The sequence below is a fragment of the Grus americana genome, chromosome 7, assembly GCF_028858705.1.
Source record: "Grus americana isolate bGruAme1 chromosome 7, bGruAme1.mat, whole genome shotgun sequence".
In the NCBI taxonomy this organism is placed as follows: Eukaryota; Metazoa; Chordata; class Aves; order Gruiformes; family Gruidae; genus Grus; species Grus americana.
Genome location: NC_072858.1, coordinates 40,600,963 through 40,619,107, shown reverse-complemented (window position 1 = coordinate 40,619,107; position 18,145 = coordinate 40,600,963). Strand labels below are relative to the sequence as shown.

At 42.4% G+C, this 18,145-nt stretch overlaps 1 protein-coding gene across 2 annotated transcripts in view; it reads left to right on the top strand.

Moving 5' to 3' along the window:
* PRKG1 (protein kinase cGMP-dependent 1) overlaps window positions 1-18,145 on the top strand; it is a 494,892-nt gene that overhangs the window by 182,080 nt on the left and 294,667 nt on the right. For both annotated transcript variants that reach the window (XM_054832400.1, XM_054832399.1), the window contains exon 3: window positions 11,785-11,898. In XM_054832400.1, coding sequence (XP_054688375.1) covers window positions 11,785-11,898 — 114 coding nt within the window. The remainder of the gene's footprint in view (window positions 1-11,784; window positions 11,899-18,145) is intronic.

The following is an 18,145-nucleotide window of genomic DNA, read 5'->3' as shown; positions in this document are numbered from 1 at the left end:
CAGAAGTACTTTAACTAACCCTGAAGTGTTAAAGCCGCATCAGTCCATCCTGTTTACTTCTCTGAAGGTGAAGTCTTGCTTTGAATTGTTTTGGGCAGCTCGATCGTTCTGCTAGGCAGTCTCCAGCATGACTTTTCTGTCTAACAACCTTGTTTGCCACTTTATTTGTGCGTGCCCACAGGCTACGTTACCACGTAGTATTGTCCAAGACAGGCTGACCTTTGGGACAGCTTTGATTGCTTCCCAAGTTCTCTGCTACCAACCAACCCAACTGGTCTTCACTTGGTTTATTTTCTCTCTGCCCTGCCACATTCCGATGTCTCTCATGGCTCTGCGTCCCTGTTCCCCGCTCGGCTGGGTACACCTTGTGCTCTTCATGCTTTGCTTCACGTTCCTCCCTCCCTCCCTCCCTCTCATCTAGGTTTCAATTCCTACCTTTAAAGCCCAGAGGAAGTTTCTTTATCCTTCTTTTCAGACGCTCTGAATCCTCCAAGCTCCTCTCTGCCCCTAGGCTGCTGTTACAGATTTTTGGCGATCACTTTCTTTATTTCCATTCCCTATTTTTCAAAACGTTTCTGCAGACTGGTTAGAAACTTGCATGCAGATCTGCTCTTATCTCCAGTAATCCTTTCTCTAGAGTAAGTCTTGATTTAAATCCAGGAAGTGTTACTGTTACTCACTGCTTCGTGCCTCTGAGATTGTATGCCTTGATTCCTGGTTTCAAGCCCAGTTTTAAAACCATTTCTTAAAAACAAACATTAAAAAATAGTCATAGCATGTCATTTCTGAAAAGGCACAACAAAACTCCCCCATGGTGCTAGCAGGTCCCAACCAGCGAGGCGAGGTGGGGGATACTTACTGGCTTTTGGATGTCTCTTGTGGACATCTCAGCATGGGTTTCTGCTGATGTCGGAAAAGCTGGGGTCTGTCCTGTCTGCTAAACTCCCCCAAATAAATCTTGGTGCTGGAAATCCCCCTGGATAAGGTTATCTGGTCAGGAAGACCATGACTCTGCCTTCTCCGCTGCCCCAGAGCAGCTGGCCATGTGCAGCCTCAGTGGTCCATCAGATTTGGACTGTCTCTCTGAGGGTGTTTTATAGGAGGTGAAATAAGTTCGTTCAACTGAGAAAGGGGTTACTGGAGCATAGGAAGGGACTTTTCGCAGTTTCACCGGTTGCGTCAGCAGGTTTGAGATCATAACTTTTCATGTCTTGCTTTGTTTACCTTCCTGTCGTTAGATTTTATCTAACACGCAAAAAGAGGGACAAGCTTACGTTAGGGCTTTTTGTCAGTGTGTTACAGATGAGACTCTGCAGAGTTCTTTCTCTTAGGATCGACCAGGTACTGAAAATCATCACGCCTTGCCTTCAGTTCCCCGTCACTTGCAAAAACATTAAAAGGTTGAGCTTAAACTTCTGCTGCAGGTGCCAGCTTAGAATGAAATCGTTCTGGAAAATGTCATCAGAAGTTGTTTAGTCTTTTCCAGGGAGGTGTCTAAGGAAAAATCCTATTTTTCTTCATATTCAAAACACTTGCAACAATTTGTGATACTGCCATGTTTTGAAACACGATTTAAAATTTGGCAAAATGTGCATTGTGTGGTGGCTTTTTTGTTTTTCTTTTTTTTTTCCTCTCCCTCTTATTACAGTTCTTCTGTCAAAACTGTCCCAAATTTGGGTAAGGGAGAAATGTGTCGGGGCTTACAGCTCCCACATGCATATGGGCTGAGCAGCAGCACAGGCTCAGGGCGAGCTCTGGCTGGGTGAGGGCAGGGGAGGCTGGGGAAGGGATACTGGGGTGGGCCGAGATATGGACCAGAGGGACTAGAGCTGGTCTTTGCAGCGTGCTGGGAAAGCGATGGAAACTGGGACAGGGAAGGGAGCAGCCTGCTGTTGGGAGGAGCCGCTGGGTTAGCTCAGCTGGCAAGGTTTGGTTATAAAAACCCCACTGTTGGTGATGACTGGCTGTAACGCCGCATCGCCTTTTTGTAACTTGATAACCATTGACCTTGTGGTATTAATGACACCTCATTAAAGCAGATTACAGGTGCGCATCTCCAGATTTTGAAACAGCAGACTGGAAATCCCTCTTATTAGACAGCTCCGGAGCAAAGAGTGTAAGAGCATCGCTTCAGCTTTAACCCCTGGTTGTCTTATTTCTCCTCCTTCCCCCACCTGAAGATTTATTACTTTCTTTACGTGGACTGTGTTTGTGAGTAATTTGTGGAGCTGTAAATAATGGAGCAGGCCATTGTCAGTGAAGCCCTGGAGAAAATTAGTTTTCCAGAGGAGGAGGCATTGGATAGCAGGGAAAGCCAAAGCAAAGCACTGCTTAAAGCTGCCGGCTGCTTTCAGGGACAACCTGTTTCCATTTTGCGTGTGCTGGTGTGAATTGGTGTTACTGGTGAATGCCAGTAAGGCCGAGGCCAGCTGGTTGTGAAAAGTTTGGGTTTAATAAAGTTGCCCATTTTCTGAGCTAAAACTATGATTTGCCAACATGCTGAATATGTGAAGCTATATTTAGTTGGTGGAGTTGAGCTTTCAGAGTACAAGTGTATACAGTAAGTATTGTCAAAATAAATTAAATTAAACTCAGTTTTGAGTCTTTCCTATTGGACACTCTGAAGTGGGTCCTTCTGACTTAAATGCCCGTGTCGTTGTGTGATGGGATAACTCATGCTTCATCTCAGGTGCAGTTTTTGAAATGTGTTCAGGAAAATCTACAGATCCATAGTGATATTTCCTAGAGAAAACTAATTACAAATAATTATTATTCTGTTTTCAGAGCAGAGCTTGAATAGCATCCAACAAATAAAGCTGCAGTCCAAGTGTGACACAGCACAGATGAAATAAAATACTGAATAGTCATTCATGAATTCTGCACTGAATCGTGGGACTCCCCCTCCAACCCCTCCTGTCATTTTGGACTTGTGTGATGAAATCTATATCCTAATGAACGTGTGAGGTTGCACTGAACCCTGCTTTGTGATTTTCCTCACTTCTGCAATATCAAATGTTTTTATGTTTAAACCTTGCATGGAAGCGTAAGGAATAATCAGTGTTCTCCTGGGAGAACCTGTCTCTTTTTTTTTTTTTTTTCTTTTGGGGGGGGTGTGGGGTGTTCCCCAAAGGTTCAAGGATCTGAAAAGGGACCAATAATGTGAATAATGATAAACCTGATTACTCTTACCCATGTCTCAAAGGCATTGCTGGGATATACAATTGAGAACAAAGAATTAGGCCTTCCAGATCCCTCCCCTTTATACCCAGGAGGAGAAATGGAGAACTACAAGCTAGAAATGTCACTGCCCCATTCCTGAGGTTAAAGGCCTTACTGGACAAGAAGAAAGTGTATGTTACTGAAACCTCATGCTGAATGGAAATGCACTTTGGATTCTTAGCTATCCTCTCAGATATTCTTGTATCTTTAAGAAACTCAGGGGCTGGTTTGGGCTTGTGAGTCATGGAAGACTTTGAGAAATAGCAAGTGGCTTTCCACCCGTGCCTCTAGTCTGGGAGGAGAAGGGGAGAGCTGGTACCGCACCACAAGAATTTTGCCCATTATATAAATTACACGCAGGCTGACAAATTCCTCAAGTCACCTTAATCTGTTTTCTTCTGCACCCGGAAAGAGAAAATGACCATTTAATTATTGGGAGAAAAAATTATCCTAGTAATTGAGAGAGTCACATTAGTGCAATTTAGTTTATCGTTCAATTTATTTGAGGAACATGGATGCAGTTCAGCCAAAGATGTTATTTAATGTTTAATTGGATGGACTCAAAGTGACAAAGCACCAAATGTCCTCATCAAAACAAACCCAGCCTGTGTGCTGTGCTGATGTTATTATACAGGACAAAATTGATCCTGCTTTGTTCATACGTGCTTCGATCATCTGTGTTTCTGCTTTCCTGTGCTTACAGCGACCCATATTTAACTTTGCATCCTGGGGAAGTTACACAGTAACTTGTAAGAGCACTAACTTGTCTGAGCAAATGCTCAGACATTTTCCAGGTAGAGACTGTTTCCCAGGAACTATTTCCATCATTCCTGAAACGCAGCCTCAAGGTGTGAACCATCCCCACTGACGCTCGTGGGTTTATTTTCACTGCATGGCACGGGATAGCAATGCTGCGATCTGGGCAGACATCGAACGTGGGGCTGGGGGAGATGAGCTGGCAGCAATTCAATGTCAACCTCTTTTAAGCAAAAAAAAAAAAAGATGGGTTTACTTTTAATATTGTTAATATTCATCATTACGAGATGTTATACTCTACAGCCACACAGTGGCTTGGGCACAACCCCATGAATAATGCAGACCATTATCAGTTTGTGTTTTGAAACAAACACAAGTATTAACAAATCTTCATCAGGCTGGCTTCTGATGTCAACTAGCCACTTAGCAATTAAAGTTTTAATTGCTCCGCAATTAAATTTGCAACTACAATGTAATTAGCACGCAGAGTTTAATTTGCAAAAGCATGGCTCTGGTCGAGAGTCCCGGGCTCAGAGAATGCGTGGTGGGGGCTAGGGCAGCAAGGGAAGCCATTCCCTCTTGGATAATAGTGCAAACAGTGCGATCAACAAACATATTAGGAGGCAGAAAAAATGAATGAATTTAGCTGCACCTACCACAAATAATTTCCCGTTTTCTCAGCTAATTTGCAAGCGCTAAGAAAAGTTGCGAGTTCTGATTGACAAGTGAAAAAATGGATGGGAAAGAGGGCAAAGCGTTTGGCAATGAGGAAATTTTACGCCTAGGTGAATGGCATTTACACAAAAATCTGTGCAAAGGAATAAGGATAAGGCTGTAGCTCTTACTATCCAGGAGGATCACTGGGAAAAAATAAATGAGGATAAAAAGAAGGTTGCTGGTCTTTGCATCCAAGGAACGAGGGTAGAAAATTTCCAATATAAACGCTTGTTTTGCCAAAGGTGGTACGTGATTTGAATAACAGAGCCTGGAAAAAGAAGCAAAGAGCCTCCTATATAATCAAGACTTCTGAATATCTGCCAAACCCAAAATATTTTGAATTATGCATGGTTAAACTGATTTCTGGCAGCTATTTCTGTTGGGAGCAGGCTGGTGGCTTCTGGAGGTGGTGTTCTGTTCTGTACCCTCACGCTGGTCACCTGCATCTTGAGAAAGCCAAACGGATGGCACCCTTTGAGCTAGAGAATTGATTCGTAAAACTTGCCTTGCTGACAGCGACGTGATGTGGCGAAGGCCCGTTTCACTGCTCGCGGGACCATTAACGAAGTGACTCATTGTCAGATGATATTGGGGCGTATTCTGGGGAAGAATAGGGACTTGAGGGGAATCCAGAGTACAGCCAGCAAAATACAGCTGCCAGCCTTTACTCATGGTAAGTCCTCCATGCTAGCGAAGACACAGAGATTTTTATGATATGCTCTGTCTATATGAAAAGTAACTTGTGTTGTCCTCCATCAATATGGAATAGTTTCTTGAAGCTGACATAGCTTGCATCTGACCTATGCACTTTGAAACGTGCACAAAATCAGCTCAGCCGTAAATTAAATATCAATGTTGGATTCGGTAATGCTCGGTATTTCAGCAGAAACGCAGCGTTTTGCCATCTTTTCTTATTGCCTCCAGTAAAGCATCACTTGCATTAGTTAGTATTTGTCTTACAGGGATTTCAAAGGAAGTTGCAAATTTATCTCCATTAATCGATCAATATTGTAATGCATTTCTTTTGGTTTCTTTATCTGGTTGATATGTTGAAAAAAGCACAATTTATTTCCTACCTGGAAAGCCGCACTGCATAGGCTGCCAGCTAGGAAAAGAAAATAGGTGAAATTCCTTCTGTTTACGGCTGTGTTAGACCCTTTATTTCCACGAGAGGTGGTTTTGGCTCACGGTCTGGGGAGTTTATTGTTAGGTGTTTAATGTTCCAGATTGCTTAATTACACAACAGGAGAATGGGAGACTTTCTCCAGGAGACTAAATTGTAATTAAACAGCACACTTATTACTAAACCCTACTGAAAGAGAAGCAGCCTACCCGTATCTCTTCTCTTGCTGTAGTTACAAAGATCGAATACCTTTGCCTTTCAATTCCAGCCTTCCTCAGGCTACTGTCCTGTTCAATCTTTCTCTTATGTACTTAGAAAAAAAAAAAGATACATTTTCTCCTGCAGCAGCTGAGTTTGTCTAATGAAGTCTCTCGCGGACTGTTTTGTGGCTTGGTAGAAGAATACAGCTGTCTGGCAGGACTGGGGAGCTCTGGCTTCAGGAGCATCGCTGAGCTTTGCGAAAGGGGGGAAGGAGCAGCAGAGGTGGGCCCGGAGACATAAAACACCGTCAGCCTCGTAGCAGGGGGTGGTGGACCAAGGCAAAGGTTACTCGAGTGGCTGCTTGCGCTCCCGCCACCTCCTGAACCGGTCGTAGCTCTCCTATTTGGTTGTGTCAGGTGGTTGCGAAGCTTGAGAGCGAGGAGCAGCTCATCGTTGCAGGGAGCCCCACGAGGACCCCCCCCAGCACCCTGTTAAAAGCCAGGAGGGGTGGTACGAAAAGGCAGAGTGCTTTACTGTAACCCAGTAACTTTAACTTGGGCTGCTCGTGGTGCAGAGGATTCTAAATTGAAGTGCTGGATGGGAGCTGTGAATGACTCACAATAGGCCGTAGAGAACTATGCGTTCTCTACTACAGCACCCTGTTTCTGACAGTAGCTAACATCATATTTGTCATTTGTAGAGATGGATCTGAGGTTTAAAGTATGAGGCACCTCTTTCAAAATATTTAAATAGAGGGGAAAAAGGTATTTTTACATGAATGCTTCTAATTCCTGTCTGAAGAATGTCAGGACCACAATGCAAGCAGAAGCGGTTTAAGCTAAATACTGTTTTAGCTATCGTGATTTTTTTTTTAGCCATAGTCTCTTAACTTAAATGTTTGTGGATCACACTGTACACTTGTACAGGAGATGAGAATGGTTTAGTAGTGTGTACTTTGGGACTTGGCTTAGCATACGTGAGCTCACACCCCTGACTGCATCAGCCCTGATCAGGTTTACTCTGTCAGTTGGTGAGAGCAAAGAAATTGATAAGCTCACTCCACTCTTGATTAATGGAAATCTGTTAATAGTTAGTTATGCTAATCTCTGGAGACTGTCCTACCAGGATGACTCCCAGTAGAGCCAGGAGATAGGTTAGCATTGGTAAAACAGAGGCAGAAATCCACCAACAAAACAAAAGCAGAGAGGCTAGGGGATTGGTAATTGCATCCCTTCTCTTCCCGAGCGGAGAGCTGCTGCTCGGTCCAAGGTGGGACTGTAAAATACAGCCTTGCTAAGGCATTGCTCATCTTCCTGCGAGTGAAACCTGCTTCCCTTTGGAGAACACCATGGTCTGCGTGAAGAGTTTGATCCGTCTTTGCAGGTACAGAGGGTGTTTTCGCCTTCAGACTGATTTAGGGAGGCTTTTCTGGAAAAACGTTATTTCTGCCATTGTCATGTTATTGCGTTCCTGCTGATTGTTTCCAGTAGAAACAGGAGAAGGTTCATAATAGCTGTTTCATCTGCATGTAGTGATTTTATATTCAGATTTGCAAAATAAGAAACAGGCACTGGAATCAAAACACCACTTCATTAGCAGAACTGGTAGAAAGTGCTATTAAATGACTGCATACGAAATTCATGTTCTTTAGGTTTCAAGAAGTCTAGTTTTAGTTTTGTTTTGACAAACAAGGCCTGTGCATCATGTCACGTTATGCTTCTGGAAGAACCAGGTTTTGTAGCAAGAAACGCACCCACAGTCTTGTGTGTCTTCTCCATGATCTATGCTTTAAACATCATTATTATGAATAAAACTAGTTTGAGTGCAAATGTTAAATGAGCATTTAAATTATTCTTGGTTTTTTATAAACAAAGCATTTTTAAATTGCTGAGTAGTTATTGGTAACCACCTCCAAATTTGAGCAGTTCTCATCTAGAAAATCCTTATTGAATTTATCAAAAGAAATGTTTGTTGTTTCTTTTTCTGACTAATATCCAAACCCTACACCATCTTGGGTCATGAGAAAGTGTAACTATAATCTTTTGCGTAATGCCGATGGCTTTTTGGGTTTGCCATGAAATAGAAACTGAATTTGAGGAGTTTGTGCTTGCCCAGAAGTTTCCTGAAGCTTAATGGTTTTCTGCTCAACTCTATAGCTGCTGCTTGAAACACAAAGTTGATGGTGGGTAGGATAACTGCATACGAATCTTAATAACTTCTGCCTTCTGGAAGCTGACCCCCTCTTCTGCAAGTGAAATCAGTTTGCTTTGGTTTTCTTTTTGTAGGACGTCATCTTGCCTGTATCCACATATTGTACTGGGAAATCTTCTCTGTAATTTTAAATTAGTATTTTAATTTCATCACCAATATGCTTCTTGTGTACTGGGGGAAATGATCGATGCAGTAAAAGGGTCATGAAGACTGTAGTAAAAATAGTCTCTGCAATATTGTGCTTTCTATCTCAAATCTCAAATCTCAAAGTCCTTTGCCATAATCAGGCTGGAATTTGTTATCAAGGTACGGCAGGGAGAGCTCAGCTTTCTACATGTGAAAAACAGGCTGTAAATTGACGGGAGCTGAGCTAATATTTCTGTGCATTACACCAGGGGGCTCTGTCCAACCCCAAGGCGGTCCTTTTGCAGCATTGTCCCTCCCTCGTGGGAATTGTCATCTCCTCTTCCAATCCTTGGAGGGCATCTGTGGATGATGAAGCGATGACTTGTAATCATGCATGATCGTGAGTGAACCACAGAATTTTTTTAATACAGTGAAAAATGCTCCCCCCCCCCCATAAACCCACTGAGCCATAAGATTCAGAACCCAGCTTCTTATTTTTAAGTCTTTGTAAGAAAATAAATGAGATATGGGAATATATGTAGCTTCCTTACGAAGATGGATGATTAGCATGGATTGTTTTGGTAAGCAACAGATGACATCTTGACTGGTGGGACAGATCTCAAAACGCTTTTGAATAATATGATCTATTTGTGCATTGCTGCTCAGATTTGGCTGTCTTTTCTCTGGAACCAGTTACGACTCCATGAGCTAACAGCGAGGTAAACTCATTCCCTTTGCAGATGTCTATTGCAGAGCTTTTTTGCAGAAATATCCCCATTTCAGCTCTGCTGAAGCTCAGTTCTATTAAAAAAAAAAAGGGTATTCTTCAAAATCATTTAGGAGTCTCTGAAGCGTGTGAGGCACCATTAAAGGTTGATTTTGCTCCTTCTTGAGATAAATACCTATTTTTGTGCCTCATATGAGATTGATATTTACCATGAACAAACGAATCAAACATTTCTAAAAAATAATAATAAAATAAATTTACTTTTAAAGGAAAGTTAGCCAATACAAGGAATGGAATTGGTGTCCCTTTGAAGCTAACAACAAATCAGCAACCTCAGAATTTAATTCTCAGGGTTGTTTATTAGCCCCGAAGTATTATATTGCATATTTTAGTATTTCTGTGATGGCTTTACTGCGTGAATATAGTTGAGTGCTTTCCTGGCAGACCTTTACTAGGTGCTGACTGTGCAGTGTCAATGGTTAACGTGACTACTCAACGTGACGGATGCCGTACCCTCATACTCCCGTTTGCCTTCGCACGTTGCCATCCTATGTATTTCTTCTTGCCGTGGCGGGAGCTGCGGAACCGCGCACACTGCGGCTGCCAGCTCACCATACCTGGCCAGTATCTTCCAAAGGGAATGGTATTTTGTCCTCCTTATATAAAAGTGTGGAGATACATATATCTATGTACTTATATAAGTAATCACTCATAAGTATATTTGCTGCCTTACTAGTGATGATTGCCCCATCCAACCTGGCCTTGACCACTGCCAGGGAGCCAGGGGCAGCCACAGCTTCTCTGGGTGACCTGTGCCAGGGCCTCAGCACCCTCACAGGGAAGGATTTCTGCCTCACATCCCATCTCCATCTCCCCTCCTGCAGCTTCAGGCCATTCCCCTTGGCCTGTCACTCCCTGCCCTCGTCACCAGCCCCTCTCCAGCTTTCCTGGAGCTCCTTTAGGGACTGGAAGGGGCTCTAAGGTCTCCCCGGAGCCTTCTCCAGGCTGAACCACCCCAACTCTCTCAGCCTGGCTCCATATACAGAACACACTGCTGCAATCTTTACACACCCACAGGCCAGGTAACCTTTGGGTCATGATATTTATCAAACAATAACTTTTAGTTTCATAAATAACAGGATTTTTTTGTTTTAAACTTAATGTTTTTAATCAGCAATAGATCTTGATTTATTGTACCAGACAGTGTAAGACCACTCTCCTTCCAAAATACTTTGTCCTTCAAAGGCAGCCTTTAAAGTTTGCCCTGCCTTAGTACAGTACCTGTTTCCGTTCACCCTCTTTCTTTATACTGCTATGAAAATACTTGAAGTTTTCTGCCCAATTTGAATTACCTTATTGTGTGCCTAGAAGGTATATGGTGTCTGAACTTATTTCAGTCTTCAAGGTTTGCTTTTCCTTGTTGGTGTGTTGTTTTGGTGGAATAGCATGGCTAGGCTGGAGTCATCCTTTGCTTTGTGGGGTATCATGGTGTAGATTTACACGTGGATAGATAGGGCTGACGTGATTTTATGGCATATGTATGATGTAGGAGAAGTTTCTATTTATGATGGTGGTTTTGCTCTGTAGTGAGTACCTCTGGATTCCCTCTGTAGGAGGTAGGGTTCTATAATCTCTTATGAAAGGAATTGGCATTACGTATTTTTGCAAGCATTTGAGGCCCAGTTTGGTCTCTTAACATACAAATGCCATAAGGCAGGTAAGAGCCAGTAAGCACTGACCTTCCCTCTTGCACGTATAGACCACAGAGAGCAAGTCAGCGATGCCCTGGGGGCTGGGGTAGCAGGAGCCCTTAACAATCTGCTTCCCAATTTGGGGTGAGAGGAGGCATTTCAGTAGCTGATAACATTTGAAATTCTTACTTTTCTGTCTTGTGCTGTATTTGTTACAGCCTAAATGGTGGTCGTAAGCACGATCGCCCTGCGTTCCCCCCACACGTGTGCTCTGCTTCTTGCGTGGCGTCACTTGTGTGTGCAGGAGGTGGTGGGGCCACCTTCAGTTCCTTCCCGTCCCCTCACTCTTGTTCCCCCGATGGCCTTTGAAACCCCCAGACTGGCCCTGAGCCACTTGCTTTTCGTTCAACTTTTGCTTTTAAATCCCCCCTGTGTGTCTCCTCCCGGCGAGGTATTGGTAAGCAGATAAAGCAGACTTGCTCTCCTAAGATGAAATGTTCAAAAAGGAAAGGTACACTGAGATGGGAATTAAATAATGGCCACGGGTCAAAGTAATTTTCTTTTTGATAATAGCTGTGTTATTCATGGATGAGTGTTCTTGGGGATTAGTTTCTCAGTGAAAATGAGCAAAATTACTCTGTGGTTTTCATGTGTGGTGTTAAAGACCTAAATCTTTTCCTTTTTTAACACAAAAATTGGAGAAAATTTCACCTGGAAGTGTAATACATGAAACAAAGTTCACATTGAGCTTAGTGTACTAGTAAGTATTTCCCGACTGTACCAATACTCCGCTAAGAAAACTCAAGCATCGAAAGCTTATATATGCAGCAGTCGTTTTTAACCTTTTTCTGAGTTTATGTGCTCTGCTTCATAATACATTTAATTTGCTTTCAAGTTGTAGGACTCTGGTGTTTTTATTCTCAGTACAATCGAATACATTTTAAAACTTAAGTCTGAAAGAACTTAATTTCCCTTTTAAAATTGTCTTCTTTCTTTCCCTCTTTTTCTCACAGATGGGAAGGTTGAAGTGACAAAAGAAGGCGTGAAGCTGTGCACCATGGGACCTGGCAAAGTATTCGGGGAGTTAGCCATCCTCTACAATTGCACTCGAACAGCAACTGTCAAAAGTAAGATCATTTTTGAACTTTAATGTTGAATGACTTGGGGTTTCATTGGGAAGCAGGGTTCTTCTCATCTCTCCTTTGGAGTTGCACCTAACAGAGGCTGTTAGAAGTTCCGCTTAATTAATTAAACTCCTTATGGCATAGATTATAGTATTGAATTTAGCCACTGTGAGCAGGAAGAAGATGGAAAACTAAATCTCATGATATATATGGCTTTTGTTTAGAAGAGCAAATCTGACCCTTGTAAGTGCAAGTTTTCGAGGGAAACTCTAAGTAAAGCTTAGGTGTTTTTTCAGGATGAGTCATTGTTTTCCCCCTAAACTGAGTAAACAAAATTGGGGGGAAAAAACCTGGATGGCACTGATCTCCTGCTCTAAGTCTCTTCGGCACTTCTCATGTTTTTTTTTTTAATGAATGTTCTGGGCAAAAGCCTGGGTTGCGCAATAAGTGGAGGAGAATCATATGTACAACGTTAAATGAAAACGTATTTATGATTTAATTCAGATTAATAGTTGAGATTTGGGATGCGTGATATCACAGTCCTCCTTGATCTTGAGGACAGGAGTTTATGGTGACATCTTAAGTGGAGAGGTTTTATAGGAGATGATAAATAGTTCTGTGGTTTAAAGATGCTGTAGGGGAGAAACTAGAAGGGTGCAAATGGGACAGAATAATAAAGACAAACAAGTGGTACCAAAATAATGAGGCATGTGAGTCCCTGTTCAGAAGAAAGCCTTTTAGAAATACCTAGTTTTGCTTCAAAAAGAGAGAGAAAGAAAGAGAACAAATGGGCAGAAATGACAAAACAGGAAAAGATAACTAGATATTTTTGTGAAGAACATGCTGTTCTCCATAATTGTAAAGAACTTGACTGATATACTCTATTTTCACCTGCACAAACCTTGCTTTTTTACAAGTACTGTTTATTGCAGGTAAATCCTTGGCTACAACAGTCAGTTCACCAGTGGCACAGTTTACGTGTTAGAGTAATCCAAACGATTAGGAGATGCTTTGGAGTAATCCCAAATGCGTGCACAAATCACGCCTAGCCCCACAGGGACAGCCCCAGGCTCAGCGACCTCCAGGCTGCTTCAGACAGCGTGTTGGGAAGCGGGCGTTGATCCACCCTCTCCTCCCCATATCTTCCTGCCCCGTAGGCGCATTACCCACGTAGCCTGTTTTTCTGCCCAGGTAAAGCTTTGGGGGATTGCTGCTGGCGATGAATTCAGATAAGCCGCAGGCTTATGCGGTAATACAGTTACATAAAGTTGGAAAGAGCAGAGAAAGACAGGAGATGATTGAATCCCAGGAAGGGAAATGAGAGGAGGATTGTTGTTTAGTTCCACGTAGAGATGCAGTGAAAAGGGTCCTGGTCCAATGGTACCACGAGCACTACATCATGTAATCCTGCATAGTCACGCTGTTCTTGCGTTGTCTCCTGTTTGTACAAGTGACTCCAATAGGATATAATACAGGCAGCAGTTTTTACTATCGGTTTTACTATTACTCGTTCTTGAGCAAAACTCTGGATTGCCACTTGACAGTTTTACCAAATCCTTTTTTCCTGGTTAAATTGGGGATGGTAGTAAGGTCACTACTGTAAGAGTCCTCAGAGATATCTTTCTCCAAGAAAGAGGTGTCTGCATTCGTTGTTAATACTCTGTTCCTTTCCCACCAGCATCGTAAAATTATGATAATTATGCACCTTCTTCTGCCGGCAGCTGTCGGGCACGTAATTTCGTTTCCAACACCAGCAAGTGACTTTTAAGTATTTTCTCTCTCATTATTGCACAAGTAGCAGTTGTGATTGTAATTGGCTTTATATTCTTTCAAGTGTGGTGGCACACAAGGTCACAGCTTGACTTTGGGGAACCCTTTCAGCTAGACCTAACTGAACAGAGGTCTTAGAGGTGTGCAAATCAATTTAGGGCACATTATTGACTTAAATTGTTGCTGCAGCTGCTCATAAACAACTTCAAACATCTGTTTGTTCTTTTGGCTAAACGATAAATAAATGTCATAAATCCTTAGGAAAGCAGATGCTAGTAAATATTCCATTACATCTGATGATAACTTTGATCATTACAAGGTTTATTTTGGGAGAAATGAACAATTGATGATTGTAATGAGAATAGACGCCCAGTCATCATTGATGCTGGAGATGGTGAAGATGTGTCAAGGGGCATCATCCAACTTTCATTTAGAGAAAGACTTGAAGTCAGGGCTTCCCAATTTTCAGGAGATGGATTTCCATTACCTCCAGAGTGTCAGGGGTGGTTTTGGATGTGCCTGCCAGTACTTCATTACAAGGACGTTAAGTATTTCTTTTTGAAAAAGGAAGGCGTAGTAAAGACTGACTGAAGGATGCATTACGGTAGCGTGCCTTTGGGCCGTAATGATGTGTCGGCTCTACTGACATCTCTTGCTGTAACTCGTTTGTATGTGTACTCTTGCTTTGGCTTTGTAAATAATAAAGTTTTTAGTGTCATTACTCACTGCATTAGTCTACATGGGCTCTTCAGCTGGTGCTCGCTCTGTAGGAGATTGCAAACTTAAAGGGATAAATCACTGTAGGAAGGACTTTGTCTTTTAAAAATAATTTAGAAGGCTTTAAATTTTAATTATTCTGATCCGACTCCTTCTGGTTCATTATGACCTCTTTAATAAGGCAACCCAGGTCTTTTGAAAGGCTGCCCCAAGAGAATTACTATAATATTTTTCCAATATTATTACAGTCTTAGTAAAAGCAGGATGAGGTCTAATCAGGGCCTGGGAAGAAAGAGCGACCAAACTCTTGGGTGTTCAGAAGCACTGAGGAAGGTAGGGCCGCACCTCAGGACAGGTGGCCTCATCTTTAAGATAACAGCTTACAATTTTTTGACATCTGATTTTTTTTTTTTTTTTCTGAAGCTTTTGCTTTAGGTTTCCAGATATTACAGAAAAAATAATTGTTTTTTCTGGTGGAGACTGTTTTTGACACTCCAAGTATGTCACTGTCGTGGCTTTCCAAAGTGCTGGTGTTAACAGATCAGCTTCTATCGCATATAAAGCTAAATCCAAATCAGCAGCTATTTTTTTCCTTTATCAGTATTCATTATCCAGAGTTCTCTAGTGCCTAAATGCAAAACTTGATGCTACTTGCCATTTAAAGCAGAATCACAGACTTTCCTCCCTGATTCCAACAAATAATTAAATTCAGTGCATTAGAATAAGGAAAAGAAAACTCCAATTTTTATGGATAAATTATCTCACAGCTAAAATAATGTCTCTAATCCCCTGGGAGAGTGGTATTCTCCCTGTTAACTTGCTGCTACCTTTGTAATTAATAACTTGAAATCTCTGCCTGCGTGTTAGTGCCAAGGCAAATGTCGGGGCGCGGGTGAATTGGGGTGGTTGGGGGCCCGCTGCCCTTCTCTTCCCGTCCCTGGGTGGAGCAGTACTGCCGGAGTCCAGTGGTGGTAAAGGAGCCTGGACAAGGGATGCGCTACCCGAGCCACCCAGCTCCGTATTGGACCCTGTTCATTAGGAATCTTATCCTGTACACCAGGAAAGGATTTGGTCTTGCTCATTGCCAACCAAAGAGGATTTCCAAGTGCATTATTGGAAGAATCTGAAAGAAGCAAAAACATATTAAAATTCAAATGTGCTTTTGTTTATTAGTAACATGGCTGGTAGAAAGAACTATACGAGATGTCAAACTCCCCCTCCACACACCCCCCCATCCCCCCCCCCCCCCCAAACCCCTGAAAAGAAAACCACCCAGTTGCATTTGGGTTGTATATAAAACTTTGTAATTCTTCATTTGATAACACAAAAGATCTTCTTAGTGAGTGTATATTATCTGCTCTTAATACTGTGCAGTAGCTCTCATTCCTCTTAAAGAATCATCTGATGACCAGAGTCAAGTAGTGTTTTTACAGGTAGTTTTGGGGAGCACTGACTTTGTGAAAGGAGTGGATTCTTCATGCACTAAGGATATTGTATTTATTTGAGAGGTGGCCTTAGCATCTGAAATGATAGTTTCTCGGGGGCAAAATTTGAATGAAAACTTCCCACAAAAACATGTCGATGCAAGGTTGCCGGTTTCAGTGGAGTTACACTCAACACCAGTCCATCTTTTTAGGAAAACAATATTAGCGGAAAAAAGAAAGCACAAGCAGAAGTTGTTAAACTGTAAATTATGTAAATCTCTTTTCTGGTGAAACTAAGGGTGTCTCCTCAAAAGCCAGCACAAGAGTTGCTCAAGCTTCTCTGCTTAGCAGCAGTGCTAATTGTATAAAACTCAGTGCCACAGAGCGTGATTAAGGCAATAGTTTATCAATTTGTTGCCAAGCTTGGATGAGTTTGAATTTTCTACCACTGTTTTTTGTTAGGGTTTGGTTTTTGGTTTTTTTTTTGATGGAGTCCTATGGAATTACTCTCTTAGGTTGCTAGCTGCAGCCCCAGAAATTACCTAACTTTACAAGGAGCTTGGTAACACGGATAATTTGCAAGGTAAAATAAGGCAACAGTCAGTTGCCAATTAAAACCACAGATACGCATTAAAAGCCTTTGAGAAAAATGTGACCTTTGTATGTTCTCTTCTAACAATTATGGGAGCTCGTGTAAAGCTTGCTCAGTTCTTGAAGCAATCAATTATGTCAGAAAGAAGTCTTCTTTAGATACTTGGCCATTTGATTAAAACCTTTCTGATATTACGGGTATGAAAACTGGGTTGGCCACGGTAGAGATGATCAAGTCGCAGATCTAGTGGGCCTGGCAGGAGATAAATGGATCTATCCTTGGAGAAAGTGATTTAAACCCTCCCTTGCACTGCCTCTATTTTTCTCTGACCTTTAGGAGTTTTGCCAGGTAATGTGACAAAGTGGAATTGGATTATCCCTCCAAGGGAAAGACAACAAGAGAAAATGATGTTGAGGACAATGGACAAGCCATCGCAGACCTTTTCGTCCCCTCTTCTTGTTCAGTAGGCAGGAGCATCTTCAGTACAGCATCTCCGTGGCTCAGGAGGTACAAGCATGGGGAGGTCCTGACCACAATGCACAGGGCAGTGAAATTTTAACCGAGAGACAGTCTAATCAAAGAGAGTAGTCTGAGACGGAAAGAGCAAAATGAAAAATTCATACAATGCCCGAGTTCGTTGTGTGTTTGAAATGTCAACAGGCTTGTCGAGCTCAATGGTAAAAATAAGAGCTGGTTCAGGAAGCAGGGCAAAAAAGAGGAAATTTGGAATGATTTGTCTTGAGGTGTGTTGATACTTGTTGAATTATTAGTTATTTTTAAATAGTAAGGAGTACAGTGGCATGGTGTAGACAGGAATGACCAACCGTGAAAAGTTTCAGTCTGAGGTCGGGCATGCTGCTGTGTCCCGCCTGGTGACACAACTCTGGTGCGAAACGCTGTGTTGTCATTCTCCTCTACACATACACCTTTTCTGAGTGGAAATAAGAAGGTCCAGAAGCCAGGCCATCTACTTCATGGACAAATTCTGGTATAGTTGGGGGCATTTCAGGTGCTGCAGCGTGCTGTTGACTGTAGAAACCAGCCAAGGCGGCTTGTTGCTTTGAACTGCACTTTTAATACGGGAAGTGGAAATAAAAGGACTGAGCAGAAGAAAATCAATTTTGGATTTGGTTTTGGTTGTGGTTAAGTATCAAGCCAGTGCTTAAACTGGTTTCCTTCCGATAGTTCTGGTGTCTCAAGATTCAAGTCACTGCATCAATTACGAGAGCTGTGGCAGCGCTAATGTTTCCGACGTGTAGCAGCTGACCGTCTGTACAAAAGCTTTAGGTTATTGCTTATCCTGACCTTTGTTTTGACTTAATATTTTCACTCGTGAACTTCAGTCGGTTTCTAGCAGCGCAGCAAAGCTGAGCAAAATATTGCAAGCAAGGTACAACAACAATAACTGGCAGGGGAAAGAGCCATGTTTTCTGATGATGAGTGGGAATGATGCTGGTGGTCTTTGATGGAGAAAGCTGGTGGCGGGAGCGACGAGGCTGCGGAGGAGCACGTATGGGGCTACTTGGTGGTGGTCTATTTGTAAGCTTTGCATTTTCAAGAGGTCGTGAGCTTGCAGAGCTGCGTCGCCTATACGTTGTTTCTCCCATTTCTGCGTGTGACCTTCCCCCTCGCCCCCCAACTGTGTACATATTGGCTTTTGGTTATTATTTCAGGATTCTTTGGTCATGAGGCTTTGATCCTTACTGCTTCAGGACTTTGAGGAACACTATCCATTGAAACGTCTGTT